Genomic DNA, 22723 nt, shown 5'->3' on the forward strand with positions numbered 1-22723 from the left:
TGAATTATGAAAAGTTTGTTTAGCTGACTCTGGTATATGTTTGTTTTCTCTGGTATATGTCGCTTTGTGTAATTTTTATGATGTTTTGTGAAAAGTCACATTTTATTTAAGTTCTATTTGACTATGTCGCAGTAAAAAAAAAAAGTTATTTGTTCTTTAACAATTGGAGGTTTCTCTAGTACTAAACAAGAATTTTCTGAAGGCACTGAAGAATTTTTTGAAAAACTGCCAAGCGGTTGTTTCATTGTTTTTCCGATTAAAGCGAGCCAACGCTGTTCCATAGTCATGAAATGTTAATTCTTTCCTGTAATACCAGGATCCCACTGCTTCTCTACCTATGTAGATGGATTCCGAAGCAATTTGTCCCTGTTTTTATTAAAGGATCCAGGTGACAGTGCCTTTAGGAGAATTGCAGACATTCTACAAAATTAGTTTCCACCTAGTATATTGATACATTCTGCAGTAGTCAGTCAATTGATTAATTAACATTTTCCTTACCTTCATTATACTCAAGGTCAGTAGCATTATTGTCCAAGTGCTGATCATGTTGCCATTCAGGGTCATTAGTTGATTCTCCCCGAGGTGCATTATTTTTCTTTCGATTAGTTTTATTATACTTTTTCTTTTGCTGCTTAGAAGCATCGGCCACAGGAGCAGTTGCAGGATCCGGTAGAACGAAATGACTGATGATCTTACGAGAGCTTCTGTTGTTTTTAAGACTCCTTGCCTTTTTATTTTTGGTTTTCTTTTTAGGGCCCTCTCGTAAGTCTTTTGAAGCACATTTTTTCTTTCAATTAGAAAGAATTAAATAGGTTTCCTTAGGATCTTTTTTAGCTTCAATAATGTCTTCTTCCACAGGCTTTTGATCTGGGGATTGCAGGGCATCATGAATCCCCTTGTTCTCTGGAATGGCTTCAACGGAAGCCTCCCTAATGTTCTCAAGAAAGAGGGTTGGCATGCCTTATCCACCCTTGCTCTGCTAGGAGACAATTCTCAGGAGGTGATACGGCTTTGGCACCCTCTACATTGTTTGGATTAGCAAGTTCCTTTGATCAATAATGTTCTCATTTAGGTTTGTATATAACTTGACAAGAGATTTTAACACAAAGTCAAGAACTGTAATAGTGGCTCCTGTCAGCAACTTTGCAGGATTTTCCTGAGCTGCAGGTGAAAATAAGGAACAGCGAGAATCCTCAGAATCATAAGAGCTGCTTTTCTATTCAAGTACACGATTCAGCAAATTTACAAGCTGTTGTGTATTAATAGAATTCTGTCTCTCTCTTGCTCCACTTCCCATATTTACCGAATGTATGACTTCCTCTTGCTGTATGTTGTATGTGTGAAACTTCAATATGGGACAATTCGTTGCATAGACTCCTTGCTATCTCGCATTGAGGTGGCAGATGGCCCACCAAAGGCAAACAACGTGGAGGGATGGTACTCTTATTCCGGAAAAACACTGTAATTTTTGTTATCGCAGCTTAATCTTGAGCACCGGCCAGAGGCAATAGAGACGCTAACCTCTTTTACAAATGTTTTCATTATCATTTCAGCCACCCGTTTTCAGTGTTGAAGCACTTCCTAGTGCTGAATCGGCGCTACGATGTTACAATCAAAATGACTTATAGTTTTTGGCAAGAGTGACCGAAGGTATCCCAGCGTCGCTAGCAGATTAACTGCAAAGTGCATAAGCAGGTTTCATGCTTCGTAAAAATTACAGTCACCAAGCCAAGCTGAACTAATAGCAGTAACTCACCAACGTCCCTGAGTTCAGGAGGATTCCCTCAATGAACGCTCGCAGCTCTCGCAGCAGACTGCATTCAGTGTCCGCACACCATGCGCCACGCTACAGTCAGTGAACCAGCTTTTAAAGAGGGGTTGTCCAAATAACCATCCTTCAAAAACACAGGCTCTCTGCTCCAAATCACTGTGTAGCTGATTTCACTCAGTGTCCGCACTCTAATTTGTGCATCTGTAATTTGCACATTTAGATGCCCCTTGTGGATAGTGTGCAATCTTTTTGGCAAAAGTGGGCTGTTGATTGGGCGCAATTGAGCCTCATTATGCGTTTGGTGGTAATTTGGCCATAAATCCACTGAATTATAGCCAAACTCATTTACCATCACCACCACTCTGTCCTGGGGCTTACCACGAGATTACGAGTGGTGGTACGAAGGTTTAAATCCCATTTTTGGAGGCCATATGACTCCATGGGGATTTTTGCATAATTACTGCCAGTGATAATTCTGCTGCGGTAATGCTACCGATGTCTGTAGTTAAAGTGGAGGATTCACCTCCAGCTTTTTCCTGGATGTAAATCCTCCACTTAACCTCCAAACCCGGAATTCAGAAGTGCAGTAAAAATCATGGTAATTCCTTGGTGGTAATGGAATTATGGCCACTTTTTTACCTCGCCGCCAAATTCGTAGTGAGGCCCATTACATTTAGTTGTGTGCTACCTAGGGGGGGTCTATTGCTATGACATGCATTGAAAATGAAGCCATGTGCTATTTGCTTTGCTGATTGCCTTTAGAGACAACGGTTTCATCAACTTGTATCTCTACACAGAAAAATATCCCTTTATCCATGACTCACAAATGTTAACTCGCCCAGATTCTGTATTTGTAGTTGATCCACCACGAACGTGTACATGATTAAAAATGTGATTTTATTTTTTAAATGAGTGCAGTAGTTTGTGGGGTCAGGCTGGTGGCTGTGATGTGTGTAGTAATTCTCAGAATGATCTGCCCCTTAACTCCAAAATGCATTATCTTAGCTTCAACAGGAATCCTATAGTTTGAGATAGGAAATCACATATGCCCATTCAATATCTTGCCAGTGTTACTTTTTGGGTACATTCCAGAAGCATGTGATGGTCTTAGCTTTGGCAGCACCCATCTTGTTCACCACTGAATGCCTTTATCGTGACAGACCACTGATAAGCGTGTTTTCTTTACCTCAAGTTTCTTAGAATATGTAAGTAGCAGGACTCTCGCTATTGTGAGTTCAAAGGTGGGACATGTTTATACAGAGGCAGAGACAGACTCTTACTCATCCCCTTGAATGGCATTGAGCAAAATATATTGTTTAGAGGAACACAAATTAGAATGATATGATAAACAGTTAACTTTAGGCCCCAAAGTCGCCACCGCCTCACCTACAATTATCGTATCTCTTGGTCAACGAACAATTTGAATAACAGGATTAGTGTTTCCTATTCAGTGGAGTATTAAGTATCTCTGCAATGCACCAATTCAGAGCCGACTTAGTCACTCACCAGAGCACTCTGCTATTCACAGTCTCGCTTGATAATGTAAGGCTTCGGATGAGGCAGCTTTGCCTTGTCCTTCATTGGTTTCTGTAAAATAATCACCATTCCCAAGAGCCTCATGTCTCTCCAGCTCAGGTATCCACTTCTACACATCAGATTGGACTATCTTTTTCAAAATACATTGTCAAACACTATGTTTCAAGTGTGCTCGAACATAGTCTCAGCCTATACAAGGGGCTGCAACCATCAGCTCTCCAGATGATTTCGACTACAACTTCAATCAGCCATGGTCAGAATAGTCAATGTAAGGGGATCATAGGTGTAGTGCTTCAAAGCATCTGGAGAGCCAAAGGGTGCAGACCCCTGGCCTATACTATGTCTGTCTTTGGTCCAACAAGATCAATTGTCTCTGTACATCTGTGGAGTTATTACTTGAGGTACTTGGCATGCCTCCTGTTTGCTGTAGTCCCTCGCTCTCTCATGCATTTAGTTCTTTCAGTCTGTGTTCTGTCTGAAACCGCCTTCCTTGATGTCTTCCAGTCAGCAAACACCTAAATTATACTGGTGCATCAAGCTTCTGCTTCCAGTTATATTCGGCAAAATGGTGGCTGAAATGAAGCTGTTTGGCTACAGCCTAATACTTTCAATGCTCATTTGAATCCATTGGAACAACTAGAAACAAAGATAGAGTGCAAATTGCAAACATGCAGGGAATTAAACATTGAAAACAGTCTTGGTTATGTATCAGATTTGAGTGCATGTGTTTGTGTTTTGGAGAGAAGGAGTGGTGAGGATGAGTGAGAGATCAGTGGGATTTATGGGGAAACATGAAGAATTACATATAGTGAATGGGAACCACAGTTAATTACTGTAGGTTACACATGTTCTCTCCGTTGTATGGTCCTGTGACCAATAGGGATGTAACGGTATTACGGTATACCGTTAAAGATACCGTGAACCACTTAATTGAACAATAATAACCGTCACATTGTTTATACCGGTATACCGTTCATACCGTTAAGTGTGCTTTTCAATCTGATTTGGAAAGGCTGCAGTAAGCAAGTGCTGTGCAGTCTTGGTCTTGCACTGTTGGATGTGCCGTCTGCCAAGTAGTTTCATTTGGAGCAGTTTTTAATGCCATTCCATAAACCACACGTGCCTGACACAAAATCAATATATCAGCAATAGGAAGAATAAATACAGTGCCAAGAAGCAAAAGGGGTTTACTTTGGGTTGGCGGCTTTGGGGTTTATATATTTACAATGGATATTGTTTTCTAAACCTATGACAATGGGGGATTTCCCTGGTTCTATCATTGAATTTACATATAATAACACTGCGAAATGTACTCATCTCTGTGGGTATTCCCTGCTGCCATACCAAAAGGTAACATGTCTGTGATTACTGAACACCTTTTGGCCCGCAATTAAACTAAAGGCTGTAACGTAAAGAGAGAGTGCGTGTGTATGTGTGTGTGTGTATGCGCACAAGCGTATACTACCATCAGACTCCATTGATCTGTGGCATGCAGGTTATCAAGATGCCAACATGTTCATCTTCACCAGTAGCCAGTAGGGGAGCTAAAAGCCTAAATGACCACTTAAGAGAAGCTATTCAGTTTGCTTTACCAATCGCAGCAGGACTCCCCCCCCCCCCTCCTACTCTCCACACGTGTGTGTTTGGTGGAAGCAAGGGGTGGCATTTCAGTGGCAAGTATGTTGAAAAGCCCAGTTCTGGCCCTGGGTGCCTGGTTTTGTTTGTGATGATAAATCTGACAATTTATGACCTTTTAGAAAACATTTGTTACGAGTAGTTAACTCCACCTGCTGTACCGCGATAACCATGATATACCGTCATTTGGCAAGAAGGTTATTGTACCATCATAAAACTAATACCACAACACCCCTAGTGACCAAATAAGCCTCCTTTTCACTGGAGGCCAACTAATACAAATATGTTGCCCTGCCAACCTGTCTGGAATTTACAAAGACCTTTTATGAATAAATCATATATGTATTTTCAAAAGGTTTTTATGAGAAATCCCCCCCAAAAAATAGACCCAGATCATTACAATATGTAAAATCATTTTATATATTGCGCATTATTGGAATTGTTTAATCAAAATACAGGCAGAACATGCTGCAACTGGTCCACTGCATTTTGGACGATTGTCCATCTTCAGGGAAACATTCTGCCTGCTTCCATAGTATCTGATTCAATAGAAGAAATGATCTGTGGATCTCTAAGTTGTAATCAACAAACCCTAATGGCTGTCAAAATAAACATGGATGCTCAATGATTCTTAGAGATTTTTAACGAAGGAGAAGCACACTCACATCCCCCTTATGAACAATACATTTTCATTGTGATAACATTGTTCCTGCAGGACGCGCACCATGACAATGTATGTCTCCAAATACCAGGCCAGGACCCGCCTTGATGGAGGCCTCTGTTGCTGCTGTTCTCATTCTACTTTTAACCATAAGAAACACAGCACAGCCTTCCCCTTCAAGATATCTGCATCAGTAAAGGCAGGGTGGTTTTAGCCAACACGCATCTTTCAACAAGACATTTGCGTAGAGAGACAGAGACATAATAAGACAAAGAGAGAGGGAGGCAGAAGCAGAGAGAAAAAGAATGCCGACAGAAAGAGAAAGAGAGGGAGAGAAGAGATAGATCAGCATATGATAGGTTGGGTACATATAGTTTATTAAATAAATTAACTATTTGTATTCATATTTGGCTCCACCGAATACTTGGCAAACTGTTCGGTACAGCCATATTAAAATGCATTTTTTTTTGTTCAATTCGATTCAAACAATTCGGTAAACAAAACAAGTTCGCATTTACAAGAACGGGCAGTCACTTTCCTGTGACACATGTTCTCTGTAGTGTTCACATTATGATGGATTTTCTCAGTTTTCCTTAAAACCTCCCTATGCATTGTAATGGGGCAAATGAATATGCAGGTTTTACTAACTGCCCCAACTCAGATGAATATGCAAGTACCAAGTACTCCCCCCTCTACCTCACCAGTATAGCACAAGTGGGAAACGATATCAGTTGAGGCAGCCATATCGCCCCATGAATACAGGGATAAAAGACTAGACAAGCTAAGGCAGGTTCCAAGAATCAATACTTTGAACAATCTGTGTATACACTTCTGCCATAAAGACATTAGTTAGGTTGGGTGACACAAGTAAGGAATATCGTTAGATAGCAGAGCACAAGCAGTGTGCTGTGTGCTGTGTATCACATGGAAGGGAGGAGGATTCCAGGGTACCAAGAGAGGGACTCACTACACCGACAGGACAGATGGAAATATAGGCAGGGGTAGATGCAGAATACATGGGCAGGGAACCCAACATATGGCAGATGTACAAAGTGAATATAAAATGAATAGAGACTAATATAGATCCCCAAGGAAGAGAGTAGTGGGCGTGTAGAACTCAGAGACAAGATAACAGTTCAAAGAAGATGAAGTGGGAACCTTCCAAGTTATTTGAATTAATAGGTGCACAGACAGCCATTGATGTCTAGGTGCACAAGAATAGTATGCCAAAAGACTCCATTGAGAATAGGTGAAGGATGTCCTAAGAGGCCACAAGGAATACAACATGCATGTTCGAATTAGCTAAAAACCCACCAAATAAGAAGACATTCACTCTCCAACATGGTCCCCTAACACGTGATCAAGACATGGAAAAACACCAGCTACTCATTATGGCCCAAACACAGATAAGGCACCTGCTGAACTCCCTAGAGCGCACGCAGACACACGACGTTGCACATGAGCAAATACAAAGGAACAGATAGGGCACATGGCCCGGGAATGATGAGGATTACTTTTAATTGAAATTATTGCAGACCACAGACTTCTCCACTCCCACCATATGTCTCCATTATATCTGAACGTCTTGTCAAAGTGTCCATGGTTGGTCAGTAAGATGCCAACAAATTGAAATCCCTCTTGCCACACCGCCCATGATGAATGATGCCAGCCAATTAGGGGTTTATTTTTTATTTATTTATGTAGTGATGTAGTGAAACCAGTATCTATGGTGGGCTGTGCTCAGGAGGAGCCATCTAACCCAATGGGGAAACTAACACTTATGTAATCTATATGTAGCTTGGGATATTAACCAATTAAAACCCCTCATAGGTTTTGTAATCGATATTGTAATATAATGTCATTGATGACGTGTTTTTGATATAAAACCCACTCACACCCATTGTAATACGAGAGCTACTTGTTTGCTGTCTTGGCCGTTATTCTGTGTTTTTTGATAAAGCTGGGTTTTACTGTGCACTTTGAGTACTCCATTATTGAGTATTGTGTTTATGCCGTTGTGGCAAATTGTGCCCATCTTAACAGTATCTTTCTCACTGACCTACTAAATTTAGGGGCAGAAGCATGGAATGATTACATTTTGTAAACGGAATGGTTGTGGTACAGGAAGGTCTCGCTACATTGCCACTGACACAAGGATAATGTGGTGCACTCTGCTAATAAAGCACATAAACATAAATTAACCAGACAAATGTGCACCCCACATTCATAGTGGCAGCCATGTTGTCCCAAATGTGCATGTGGATATATGCTAGTGGAAAGTCTGAAGTTGTATTGAAAGCACGCTGCAAAACACATCTCTGCTTTGCGCACCCTGAGTTTTGTCTGTGGTTCAGAATTCAAAGCCTGTACAGAAAGTGAGGAGACAAAAAAGGTTTCCAAAATCCGGTGGAACTTATTACTTTTTGGCAGAAAATATAATTTTTCTATACAACTGGAGAATATTATTCTGATGTGCAATTTAACAAAATTGTTAGCAGGCTTGACGAAAGAATGTAGTTACATAACTAATCCTTGAAGTTCAGGGCACCGCACGTAGCAGAGTTTTTGGTTCTGAATGCTGGTGAGAATTTAAAATAGTAATTTCTATTAGTATGTTTTTGAAAGTGGCGAGTAAAATGAGGGGCTTACATTACCCAGTTTGTGAGCTCTGGGAAATCCTGATAATATGAAAAAGAGACATAGTTCAGTTGAATGCAGCTGATGATATGTACTGTACTGAAGCGCTCACTGACAGACGAGGGACATGAAGCAAATAGGCAGGTCTTTCACATTACCAATAAAGACCATAAGCTGCAGGACGTGTGCATGATTGTTGGAGACAACAGTGAGACAATAGCCAGAGGATGCCTTCCGTAGCCTTATATCTCTGCATGTGAACACATTGGTGGGGCTCACAAGTGAGCGAGGAAGCAATGCTCAGCATGCAAGAACACATGCTAGCCACGTCAACACGTGTGCCACTTGGTCGAAGTTCTGTACACCAGCCAAAAATAACTGCAATGAGGTTATTTACCCTAGAAAACACGGATTTTGGGCTGGGTGCACAGCCTGCGAAAGTGGAATGACCCAGGACCGCCCAAATGGACAGAGTGGAGCCAAGAGTAGTCTGAGACATTGTTCTTTTGAAAAACATATATTTGTGCTTTAGAAATGATCTGCAGTGATTGAACCGTGCTTGGATGTCTGCAGAAAGACATTAATCTCTTTAGTCATATCTGAAATCACAAGGCTGGTGGACCCATTAATTATAAAAGGGAGCGTCTCCAGTCGTGTGAAACATTCCCTCATCATGCCGCTCTTGTCAGGGCAGGCCTACTAATCTTGGCAAAGTATAAGCTGTCCTCCAACCTACTATACCCAATACAACCATGGAAAGAAAATTGTCGACCCGGTATAAATCTAACCATGAAGGCATATGAACACATAAGGTGCATGATAACATAGACATGTCATAAAATGATATCCTTCCAAAGGAACACAAGACAAAGTAATATTGGCCGCTTTGTGCTAAAGTTCACTTCAAAGCGACTGTGCTCAAAGTCCGTGCCTTATTAAATCCTAATAAACAAATAAATGATCAGGTGACTTTGTCTGTTCATGTCAGTCAGCCGCACCCTTCCACAGTCTTCCTCACTCTTAACACCTTCTGGAGTGAGATAATTCAGCGTCTTATCAAAGCTAAGTAAAAGGATCTGCATCTGATCTTAAGGCACAAATAATCCTTCATAAGTTGCATCAATGTTGGGTGACACTGTATAGAGCCTTTTGATTTTGGTGGAGGTGTGTAATAATTAAAATGCAAATACCATGCAGCGGGCAATACAGAGACAATTGAAAAAGTATCTTGGTAGAAGCAGTGGCACAAAAGAATTGACAGTTGTGGTGCGGCTTCCCCTCCGATTGCAATGCAACCTTGTCTAAATAGAGTTTAGTCATTCAGAATCTCATTACGGTGACTCCGGCATTGTGATTTGGAGCGCATGGCAAAAAGTAATCCATCAGAAAGAGCGCCTTTATCATTAGATCACTGCATACAGTCAGTCTCTGTATTTTCTATGCCTCACTATCGACAGCCATCTTTGCATGGTACCTCTCCTCTATAGTGTTCTTAACTTAAGAGACAGCATGGTCACAATGACGATACTAGAGTCGAAGACCTATTTTACTCATCTTCCTGTTCACATGTTTATGGAGGTTTCTAAGGAGCTGACAGAGTATGGGGGACAAAATCTCCCCCACGATTAACAATCGACAGAAAATACACTATATAGACATCAGAGACCGCATATAGGAAGTAGCCATCAATCCGGATGAAGGCCAGCAGGTTGCTCTGATAGTCTTTGGCCCATCGGCAGCTTGTAACACAGTGGAACATCTCAGAATCCAGGGGAGGATGAAGGAGGGGGACAGAGGTGTGTAGAACAGCCTTAGAATAGGGTTATCATCAAGCAGGGTTCCATTTGCAGCTCCCCAGGTTTCCTCCATGGTACAGTGGAAGCTCCCACTGCCACAGAATTTCAGAAATATGGCCTTCACCTTTAGCACAGACCTTCACTCTGTGTCCAGATGAATTCTGTTGTCGATGCTTTCAAGTCCAGCTTTCCATGTGCCATAAAATCTGTCTACTTCTTCGTGATCTGAATGACACTTGGCCTAGTAGTATCACTGTCTCTGTCTTCCCTCTGTTCCCTCTCCCTTGCCGCATCGTGGCTTGAAACACTTGTGTATAGGCTCATTATAAATGCCATATCATATCACATCAATCCAACTACCGGATGGAGCAGAGCAGAGCCCGGGTTTTGCTGCGCTTGTACTTTTGCAATATAGTCTACACTGGTCTTCCTAAGGAAGGCATTGAAAAACTGCTTAGAATTTATAATTAAGTAGCAAGATTGCCCATAAAATGTTAGAAACGAGACCCCATGAAACCTGCCTGTCACCCACTAGCATTGGTGGAGTCTAGCATTCAATTCAAGATACTAGAGCAGAAGGCAGGCATGTGCAGAAGCAAGAGATATCTACTGAAACTGGTAGTTCATTACATCCTAACATACACTGCAATCTTCCAATCCTGACCTGATCCTCCAACAGATATTTAGATGACAAAAACATGGTGGCACCTATCTGGGAGTCAAGGACCCTAATAATACTCCAGACTTTAACCCTAGCTATCCCTCTTCCCTCACTAGCCTGCCCTCACCCATTTCCTTGCAGAGCCATGTGAGCGCCTGGAGACCATGCAAATGGTAGTGGTGCATGGTATAATTCAACATAACATATTCTGTGCATTCATCACATCACATCTTTCCTAACAGTCTGCTTTAACATAAATGCCCTTTGACACATCAATCCTATGGGGTTGTTTGTTCTCCATTCTCATGGCAAGGAAGTGCACGACTGACCTGGTTTCTAGGCCCTTGTTCTGTGAATCGGATCTATGTGATTACTGTGACCCCCGACGGGCGAAAATGCCGACTTTTTTCTTTTTTTTCCAACCCTCTTTACACCACATACAAATGCAGGAGGAGACCCCCTGCAGCCCCTCGATACTTGTATTATATCCCATACCCCCCTCCCACACATATATGGTGTAAGGGGGGTCGACATTTTGGTGTATTTCCCTGTGAATCCACTTGTTTGTTTTATACATCTTGATAGGTGAGGGGGGATATCTCTGGGGGAAAGCTTTTGTCTCGGAAGCAAGACAACGCAGACCAGCACAGGTTTGAATCCCGATCCCGCGCTTAGAAACCAATCTCCGGTATTAAGCGCATTATAAAAGAATAATAAAAATGTAATATGTTTTGCTAGTGTGTATTAAGCTGCAAATTATGGAGAAGAGACTCCAGCAAATATTTAGACCCCACAAATATCTCCTAGCCCCCTTCTACAATTAAATATCTCCTAGACTAACCTAGCTACCGACAAAGCTGTTCCTCTCTCCCCTGTCCAACTGGTTATTGGGCCTCACGTGTCAGTATATATTTAATTTCTAACGTGGTTTCTCGGTCTCACCAGTTCGTTGCTTTCTCACGATTCTTTCCTTACCACAGCAGCCTGACAGCACTGTGATGTTCTGACACGGGAAATGTAATCTCCTGTGTGTTTATTGTCGCAATATGTTTGATGACTCTTTCTATTTTTGTACAGATGCATGGTCGCACATTTTTGGGTTGTTATTGCTGGGTTGACTTTCTCACATCCCTTTGTCTTTTTTTTGCTTGAGGTGCAAATCATGGGCGGGTACATTGATTGGTTAGGGACTGCCAGATCAGTGTCCCAACAGTGCACTATCCCAGGGAAACGCTCTCCTTAAGTGTCTTCCTCTCTGTTGCACTCATCTATATAGTACTCTCATCTTAACTCTACAGACTAAGCCCCGCCCCATGACCTGACTCTCCTGAACCTTGCTATCTGTTGTGTGTCTGTTATGTTCTGTGTGCGATCTGAGGCCCATGGGCATGTGGCGCTTTATAAAAAATAAATAAATTAAATTAAAGCTTATTGAAAGATATTATCATGGTCGGATGAAGAGACTTTCACTGCGGCGAGGCCCCTATTTCTGGAAATGGGTTCCTAGAATCTCTTCTATTTGTTGTCAAATACATGCATTGATCTAGGTGTCCTGCGCTATTCTCAAGTAGTCAGCGGCTAGTCCAGTGGCCTTTGTTTGATCTTTATTTTATTTTCTGTACCCCATATTGTTCACCATACCAATTATTAATTTGTTTCTCTTATTTTCCAATCAATGTGCTAATTTCCTAGCTGCCACTTGGTTTAGCGCAATTTGGCTCCATCCTCAGAAACTCTCTGCTCGGGGTAAACCAGCTGAGTGGGCAAGAGCCTTTTACTTGGAGTGCGCGCTTGGTTGGCGCGGGCTTGTGCAGGGTGTGATCTTTAGGTGCGTGCTCTGGATGCAGTGCACCGGGGCAGGTTTGTTCCTAGGGATTCATGTAAGGAGCAGTAATGTAGCTCACTGACTCAAGAGCATCAAAATAGCAATTGCCTCAATAGGCATCTTCTGTAAAATGCCATTAAAGTAAAGGCTGAGGGTAAAGTCCAAACAAGGAGACGTCGAGTTTTATAATGCATTTTTATAGAGTGGTTATGAAATCAGACATCTATACACAAAGTACTTTTTTTTCTGCTCTCGGGAACTCGATTGCGCTTTTTTAAATTCTTAACCATGTTCATACATTGGTGTTGGTTGAGTGATTTTCGGCACTCAGCGGTTTTTCCATACGGAATAAGCAGGATGTTTTCCAGTCGTGTATAGATAAAGCCAGACCTTGCTTATTGCTACCACTCTTTAAAGCACGGATGGACACTATGGCAAGTCTCCAGTCCTCGTGAGACTCCTTGAGACTAGCCAATAAATGAAACAAACAAGCGCGTGGCTTAGCAACATACGTACCGCACAAGCTGAAAAAAGCTGCCAACGTGTGTTCGATTTAAGGCTCTGAACAGTGTGAGGCTGAAAAGCTAACTTAGGGCAGGTCCACACACCGTCTTTACTAAGAGTCTGCAGAGTCTTGGCACACACATGCAAGTCACGATGCAGTATCTATTTATAAGGGCCTACCGCCTATTAAGATTTTCTCCTAGGCTTTGGGGGCCCCCGGGGCAGTATAACAGTGCACCAAAGCGCAAAGGGACCTCAGCCCTGCTTTGTGTGCTGGTGATGATCGTTCCTTTCCGTCAGGTGCATCTGCTGACAGGTAGTTGACAGAGAGGCCTATCTAATCAGTGCCTCCGAGTCCTACTTAAGATGGTCGCCTGCTGTTACAAAGCGCTTAACATAACACAGCACGCCTATCTTACTTTCCTGTGTTCTCCGTTCATGTCCATTCCTCGTGAAAGCCGGGTTCGTGTTGTTTTCACTGTTAATTCATGTGCACTCTCCCCGCACAGTAAGATAAGGGGGTATCATCAGTACTTTAAGTGAGATTCTAAATTGAGGGGGGCTCTCGTTAGGATGCGTGGCCGGGCATCGCCCCAAACAAGAGCCCCCCCTCGCCTAAGGGGTGGCTCGTGAAAGCAGGGGAGCTAGGGCGCACTGGCATTATTACCTTTGGTGCACCCAGGCCGTCCCTTTTTTTAAACAAAAGGAGGGGCTGGGCGCACCAAAGGTGTGACTAAAGTGTGCCCCAGCTCTCAGATACAGCAGGCAGCCTTTTCAATCAAGGAGCCGCCGTGTTAGAAAACCAAAGGCTCCTTGAGGGAAAGGTCTGTCTGCTGCGTGATGATTATGTACTCAGAAACAGGAGGAGGGGTGGAGGGCCCGGCTCTCCTATTGTTTCTGAGTAAAGAGTCAGGCAGCATGAAAGCCCTTTAACCGTGCGGTTAAAAGGTTTTCATTCTCTCTGTTGACTCTTTACACAGAAACAATAGGAGAGCCTGAGTCATCAGGCAGCCTGTGTAGCTGAAGCCATGCTTACACAGGCTTCCTGCAGGTGTCAGTACTTCGGTTTAGAAAAAAAGGTGCTGCCTTTTCTTTTTTCTAATCCGAAGTGCTGACACCTGCAGGCAGTCTGTGTAGCCGTGCAGCTCTTCAGCTATACAGGCTGCCTGAGATGTCGGCATGGCTGGGGCTAGTCGGGGGTGGCCCATGGCAGGGCCCTGGCTCGGGAGCCCTTTCTGTAGACTGCCGGGGCTCGGCCCGACCCACTTAAAGCGCTGGGTATCATCCTTAACACGGCCATACCGACTGCTATTTTTAAAACTCACTAATGTGCTTGCGCCTATCTTATAGAGTGCCACTATGTTTGTCGGGTTAAATGACAGCCTCAACTGATATAAGTGGAAGGCCAGGTTAGGCCTCACTGCAAACTACCTTGATCTAATGGCAAAGCACACTAAAAAAATGACAGGCCTAAACCCTTAACACTGTGTAAGGCCTGGTAAATTAATATATGGGTCTTGCAAAGATGACACAAGGAACATTGTATTAAGAAAAGTGTGAGTCTTTCTGCAGGTAAAAGTAGGCTAGAAAGTACAATCAGATTTCAAATTGAAAAGGCACATCACAGTTATACCTGAGAGATTAAAGCAGCAGTTTTCATTGAAACTGACACATATCGAAATGCTTTGTACCCCGTTAATTAAGGGAAAATGGGCTTTGCATGTGAAAGCTAAAGCCAAGTAATATTTTTCACTTAAAGGGACTCATCTTCCAACACAGAAGCTCATATTGTGTTAAATGGAAATGCACATTACGAGCGACCAAAATGAACTGCAGCAGCCCTTCACTTAAAGCTTGCAACATTAATACAAATTGATATGTGCAAATTAAGGGACTGAAACTGAAATGTCCTTAAATGTGTGTAGTTTGCAACTGTAAATGAACATGTGGAGAAAAGTGGTCAGCTGCCAAAATTAACAGATTATAAGGAAGGCTTCAGGCCTCAAGCAAGATATTGTGACATGCACAGTACAGTATTCTGGTCAGCAGGGCTAACTTCCACATGGAGATTCAAAATTCAAAATTAACTTCCCCCATTGCCAGATCTGTGAGGCCCTCTGTGAGGCCCTGTTCTCTCTGAAAGCTCATTTCGTTGAAAGGCATATGGCCTAGCCAGAGCATAACAGGAATTTATTGAGGGGCTGAAATCAAGGGAAGCTGAACCCTGAAATATACCCCAAATTGAAGAAATGTTGTGGACTTAGTCTTGGTTTCAATGGGGGATGGCCTGCCTTTGATGTGTCATTAATGTCAAGAGACCATCTGGATCGAGAGATACAATATTTTCAGCCTGCAGTCTTAAAAGGGAAAGATTGATCATTGTATTGCAGTCTGAACTAACAATGAGGCTGCATAGGATCTGGACCCCATGTCTTCAGAGAAATTAAACTTACGTGGAGAAATGGGGGTTTGGGTTTGCATAACATGTTTGAACGTTTCAATTAGTTTAAATGGACTATCATAATTGTTATTTTCTCAGCAACGATAAGTCACAGTGAGTCTGTTCATATGACATTTGAAGGCTAGTAACGAGCTGGTAACTTTGATGTAAATTTGATCCACATGTGATTTTTGGAAATCATGTTGTCACCTGAATTCTGTTTCTAGCTTCCCCAAAAGGATACAGAAGCTGGCATTTGGAGAACTGGTGGCTTATGTAATTAGATAGTTGTGTCGAGAATTGTATATTTATATATTCTAGCTTTTTTGTAAACTGCCCATGCCATACCGTGTGAACACAGGAGTAACCTCTAAAAATGTACCATAATTAACTGTATTGAAATATATATATGTTATTATGTTTATTTGATAAAACTGGGTTGATGCGATGTTGTGACTTTTTCAGTGCAACAACTGACATATAAAAGTGTGTAATTGATAGTAGGGGGTACCTCTTTGCCTCACTCCCATCAGGGAACTCCCTGGAGCTATTGCACGGAGGGGCTGGACTTGGGTGGTGGAGAGAAATGTAAATGTCCAATCCTGGTTGCGAGAACATAAGTTAGCACCTCTTAACATTAATTTTCCATGGGAGGGGCTTAGAGAGTAAAAAGGTCCTGCACTAGGGAAGAGGGACAGGAGCCTGAACAAATCCCCAAAGGAGATCTGCTGAAAAATCGTATGGGTGGAAATATTGGAAGAGGGCGGGAGATTCCCATTGCTGGGGAGGCCAGAAAACAGAGGCTGTGATACCTTTCTGGAGCCATAATGGGATGATTGCTGTGGGATCCCATTGACTGAAGTGCTGGCCAGAATCCTGTTTTTCCCCAAAAGCGAAGCCCTGCTCAGGTTCCATAAGTGCCAAGCCCAGAGATTTCCAAAGGGAAGTAGATTGGCCAAACACAATTTCAGCATGGGGATCTATTTTATTAACCTATTCCCTTCCATTAGAGGGTTCCCTTCCATTAGTGGGGGCAGGGGGGGAATTGTGTGCACCCTTAGCATATTTGACTGTACATTAACTTAATTAACTCCCAAATAGATTGACACGGAAGGAGCTTGGAAGAATTCAAATCTTTCATCTTAGCGGGAATAATGTTATAGCCGCCTAAAGTAATTGGGTGTCCTTACCACAAAATTAATGTGATAATTGTCACTATTTTCAAAACCTGTTTTTAAACAAAAGGTAGAGTTATCCTTGCATTTACATTTATTATATTTTCACCCATTCCCAACCCTGGCCTTTAAAACAGAAAGGTGTTCTTGCCATAAAAACAAAATTCCCAATTGTCATCACTCTTTAAACCTTGTATTTAACAAAGTGGTACCCTTGGCCCCAAAATGAAATTCATAACTGTCCACATTCCCAAACACGAGCCTTTAAGTGAAGTGGGATCTGAAAAATTAATAACTGTCCCCATTTTTAACCCTTGCAGTTCAATTCAGGGGTGCTGTAAGTGACTGTCTGGTTTTGGGTTTGGGGCAGAACAAGTGTTTTCTCAAGGTTAAATTGTATAAAGCCGCTGATTAGAAAAGCACCCTGTACACTAAAATTGTATTAAAGTAAGAACTGTGCAGCATTGCTGAGAGCGCAGCGCCAGTCGAAATTCATTTTTACATGTGATCAAGTTGAACTAAACTGCTAGCCTTTTTAGGAACTCAGGAAATTTAAAAATGCACAACACTGCATATGTCAATTGATTTTGCTCATCGACCAGTGATGATTATTATTCAAATTGTAATCTGCATACAGTAAAGCCTGCACCTTGTTTTGTCACGCCTAGAAACACTTGTATACAGGCGCGTTATAAATGACTTATCATATCATGTCATGTTGCCAGGTTCTGATGGGATACATGTTATGAAAAAGTAAATCCCAGGCAAAGTGTTTTTGAAGACACAGGTTGAGGGGTTAAAGGATTGTGATTTGTGTTCTCCAAAACAACCCATGTTATCCATTTATGTAAAAAGAAGTTTAATTGGGTGTCCCAGTGTAGAGCAAGATTTATCGTACTTATACTTTAAATAAATATACTTTCTTTCTGTACACAGGCCTGGTTCATGACTCATTGTTGGCGCATGGGTAGGGATCCACTGGAATATATTTGAGTCAGAGGCAGGCGCACATTTGGATCCTGAATTAAGGGTACATTGTGGGCTCTCTCAAGGGGGGGAAGGAACTCCCTATGTCGAGTGTGATCTCCCAATCTGCCATTACAAAGAGGAGAAGCTGCTAAGCATACAGCACACAAGTAGGTTCAAGAATTGTTTTTAACTATTCAGAAAATAATTGGTGATAACATTCCTGGAATATGAAAAAAGCTGCGCTTAATGATGACTTATCACAGTACTGTGACAGAAAATAGTGTGCATACTAATATCAGGAATGCAGTTTCCACATTTGTTATACAACCCATAGTGGAGTTTATCCAGGTAGTTATTGAGGACTTGGGTGTAACCAGTTTCCTCTTGAAGTGGTGACCATGTTTGCATACACTTAGTTTGAAGACTTCTGTGTTTTAATATAGATTTGCTGACCACAAACTGGCAGTAGCACACCTCCCTAAATTTGACATATATGTAAAGATGATTTAATATGATTCACTGTTCACACATCTCTTTCACTTATGTTAACACATCCTTGCACCCTGTATCCATTTCATTTTTTATACCAGCACAGTGACATTTCTTGTCATCCTTTTAGATACATTTACTAAACTGACCTGTTAAATACAATTGTGTAATTTTAAAATGTCGGTCACATGGGTTTTGCGAGACTGCGTTCTTTTCAAAAGTGTGATTCTTCATTGCCTTCCATCCAGCCACAGTTGCAAAGGTTGGCAGATTGTTCTCCACACTGTTAGAGATAATGCAAAGTCCATAGAGATGTACACATGATTCAATGTAGAGAAATGACCCTCCCCTGAACACCATAACTGGTGTGATTTCGCTGGTAGTTGCTTTGTCGTTAAAATTAAATGAAACAGCACCCCTTATTCCTCAACGTGAATTCAGTGACTGGCAGGTAAAACAATGGTTTTGCCCTCTGTTTCTATTTTCCTGAATGCTTGGGGTAACCTGTTTGTATGCCGCTGCTCAGTGCAATATCTGTCTTGTGCAGTGTCCCTTCTTATATTATTTAATGCAGCACTACACTTTCATAAGAAACACGATTTTGTATCATGCTCTGTGTCGTATGTGCTGCAACATACTTGGCCTGGTGTTGGGTTTTCAAATCAACCACAGAGTTTAGTCGTTCGCTTACATTGTCAGGCTGAGCTGCTGTAATCCAGCTCTTCTAGTACTCTTACCCTGTGTGGTATGTATGTGACCACACGAAATCAGAACACCAAACAATTTACTGTGGTTGTGGATAATGCAATTAGAAATGACGGGATCCTGACAGCAGTGCAACACTTAGGCGAGAGCACAAATGTTTTCCGGTTCAATATGATGTTATTTTTTTGTATATATGTTATCTGAAAACTATTACTCAGAACATGTGAATGACTACACATGCTGGTTTACAGTTTGAAGAGAAAAGTCCCTTTCCAGGAGCACTGTTTATATGTCAGGATGTACCACGAGAAGAGCAGTGTGCTTACCTCCTGAGTATACTCCCCTGGGTTACCACTGGGGTAAAATAAGCACTGTTGGTAATTGAAATATCATCACTAATACATGTTGAAAAAAGGCATATCACCTGAAAAGACTACAAAACACTGGCTAATGAATGATTAGCTGTGAATTGGGTCAACCTATACATTTCACAGCGTGTTTTATGTGTGGTCAGTAAACACTCAAGTAACTAATGCAGTAGGAGAGAGCTGGTCCACAGGAGCTATAGTTTCCCCACACAGTTTCACATTTATTATGCTTTTGTATTTTTTATTTGTATCATTAACAGTTCAGATTTCTACCAGTGAATGCATGCCATTAGCTGCTGGAAATGCATCAAAATATATCTTCAGCCATTTCAATGTTTACAGCCGGTGTTTATTACCCTAGCCACATTTTCCACCGGTGGAACTCCTTTTCCTCCACCTAGAGCAAGAAATATCAACACTGCTGAATTTACCAGTAGACCGAGACGTAATCTCAGTGAAGCATTTATTTAACTGTGGGCATGGGCCTTTAATAACCTTAACCCAAAACAGGCCCACCACTAAAGAAGCGAGTACACAGTTGAACATAAAGCAAGTTTATTGTACAAAAGCTCTGGGGAGAGGTTAGATGGTGTTGCAGGACCAAACTAACCCAAGTCTCAACAATACAACATCAGTTGACAGCTTATATACCTTTTGCAACAATTTAAAACACTCCCAGATACTTTATTACCATCCACCCCCAAATATGATTGAACAAAACCTCTTCAAAGAAAACCCATCTTTTCCCAATTCTTCCATTTTCATTGGCCAGGCTTATCTTCATTAGCATCTTCAGATCATATTCAAAACTCACCTCTTACTGGGATTCGTTGTAGTAGGTAATGACGTCAGTACATGGTTAAACATTGGTATTGAAAACATAATTCATTGCTAGCAATAACTGGCCTAAGGCCTTTAACTTTTAATATGATTGCACATGGTCCTGCTGACCGATTCTAGCAAATAGAGGAAGGTCTACATAAACAGGATTTTCCTTGAACTACAGACTGTGATCTCCATTCCACAGACTCCTGGCACCTCAACAAAACCTTCTAGTTTATGTGGCCACGTACAGCCTCTTATGACTTGGAAAAACACTTAACCGTCGGACTCTAGCCTCGAGCTTCATGTTTATTACTATCAAACAAATGACTAACCCTCCTCTAAAGATTTTAATACTAAGGGTGAGATAACATCTGCACATCTGCAGGGACTATAAACCTTGCCCTGTTCGTACGCTGACCTTCTTACTAGGTAACTCATTCTCTTTTCTGTCAAGAATATCCCTGCTAGTTAGAATGCATATGTAACAGCTAACCATGGAGCAAAGCACCCCATTGTGTGGATTTGTGTTTGTGTTGCATTTGCAGTTTTAATGTTGTAACTTTCTACGTGCGTGAAGATCTAATATGTATACATTCTAAATTATTGTAACACTAAAAGTAACATATAATTAACTCCATTCGATTCATATGGATTTCCAACATTACCCCAATTTGCTGCCATACCCCGTCATCAATATGATGTGCGCAATATGAATTCCTCATAATGAAGGGCACCTTCCTTGACCAGCCCGACATAACACCAGGGGTTTTTGCATGCAATGTGTCCCATCATGTTGAAATTTGTAATAATTCTAACATGGGCAAGGAACACACAGATAGACTGCTGAAGAAATGCAATGTTGCTACTTAAAAACCCTTCCTCTCTCATCAAACTGTCTCAACTGCTTTGCAGAGTTCCTTACTGCATCCGGAAGATTAATTCTTGCATTTTCTATTTAGACGCCTCTATTTCTTGTGGATCACGGTGAGACTGGGCCGCTCAGATGCAACCGGTGCAAAGCATACATGTGTCCTTTCATGCAGTTTATTGAAGGTGGACGGAGGTATCAGTGCGGGTTTTGCAACTGTGTCAATGAAGGTAAGCAACATCCTCATAGTTACTGTTAGTGCGAAGCCCACTGTTAGTTTGTGTCACCATTTCCTGCCTGCATATGAATCCCACCACATCTGACTTTCAACCAAACGTTCCAGCTTCCAATCCATCCACTTTCCAGGAAGCACATTCTGGCAATGTGTTAAACTAAGATCCCCAAGCTGAAGGGCATGTGGAACAAAAAACATGGGTGTGTTGTGGTTTGAACACATAGGCAAGGAAGAATGGGGACAGGGCTGAATCTTGGATGGCGGAGTAGGGTTAAATGTCCACCTGCGTGAGGAAAAGTCTCATCCCACACTGTGTACTTACTGATATCAGTAGATACCTTGCCAGTGATTTCATGAGTCTTGCGATTAGTGATATACTCCATCATGTAATTGAGAATGTCATCAGTAATGCAACCGATTATGTTGTAGTTAGGGGTCCACCAATTAGAGCATAATAAAAACCATGTACTCAAAGAGTAGAGCCAACACCGGCAAGAAACAACGCTGCTTATTACAGCTGAGTGAGCACAAATCAAGTAGAACAGTTGATAGGCTGTGATTGAAAGGCTGACATCTGAACGGGATACCAACAGTAGTTTTATACCAAGAAATATAATGGTTGGAGATCAATAGAAACACTTGCACGTTGGAGAATTCACTTTTTCTATGTTTCCCAGGGATTTCATTGGTTCGTGGACATCGCCTCCTCAGAGTTAACACTGATTAGTGATGCATAATCGAAGCAAACAGTTTAACAGTTTCCCATTACAATGCCTCCCCATGTGGTACCAGATTTATTCACACCCCACCCCAGAACAACTTGTTATTGCTGAAGTAACATTTGTGTTGATCGCCAGAACGTTAATACACTGCCATTGGTCAGCACCATTGAGAACGCAACACAAGACACCCTGCAGCTGGTGGCAAAGGGGACATTCACACGATACCTGTTGAATGATGACCTTCGCAAACTCTGTGGTAGATACTTTGGAAGCTGGCCACCTCCCCAGAGCTCAAGAATTTACCGTCTGTTTAGTTCTCCCAGGAATGCCACTCTGTCCAGTGTTTCTCTCCCACTGCTGCCTGCCGATGGGCATCGGCGGTCATGTGACCGGCACACTGGTACAGAGCCATTTTTCCCTGCTGTCGTACTGGGCCGCTAGTTTGGCTGACTGCCCTGTAATTACATCAACTTGTTCTAGTTATGTTGTATTTCTCGTAAGGAGTAGCTTAAGCCCCAACCCCCTTTTGCAGATCCCTGTAGTACTGGTTACGTGTTTCAGATCATGGTTTCCAAGGTCCAGCCCGCCCGAGGGATTTCCCAGTATGCATGTTTATGATGGAACTATGTTTACCCTTCCCATTCTTTAGCTAATCATAAGGCAGTGTCTTGGACTGTGTGTACAACCAATGCATTATTACCCCCTACCGTGTTTGGTAAAGCCGTTTGTATGGGGCGTCTGTGGCTTAGAATACCTGGTTCATTTCCCATATAGCCTGTCCCCCACCGTCCGTCTTTACTCTTGCAGTTGATAGATGCGTCACCCTGTCTGGCGCTGAATTAGCACTTTTAGTACATTTCCCCCTTTGTTTGATCTTTCAATCGACATTACTATTCCTCTC

At 42.0% G+C, this 22723-nt stretch overlaps 1 protein-coding gene across 1 annotated transcript in view; it reads left to right on the forward strand.

Annotated features, from left to right (window-relative positions):
• The window catches only part of SEC24D (SEC24 homolog D, COPII coat complex component), a 658686-nt gene that overhangs the window by 332115 nt on the left and 303848 nt on the right, over positions 1 to 22723 (forward strand). The window contains exon 9 of the mRNA XM_069630689.1: positions 20957 to 21095. Within this exon, the coding sequence (XP_069486790.1) occupies positions 20957 to 21095 (139 nt within the window). The remainder of the gene's footprint in view (positions 1 to 20956; positions 21096 to 22723) is intronic.

The sequence above is a fragment of the Ambystoma mexicanum genome, chromosome 6q (assembly GCF_040938575.1).
Source record: "Ambystoma mexicanum isolate Mex_15411 chromosome 6q, UKY_AmexF1_1, whole genome shotgun sequence".
NCBI lineage: Eukaryota > Metazoa > Chordata > Amphibia > Caudata > Ambystomatidae > Ambystoma > Ambystoma mexicanum.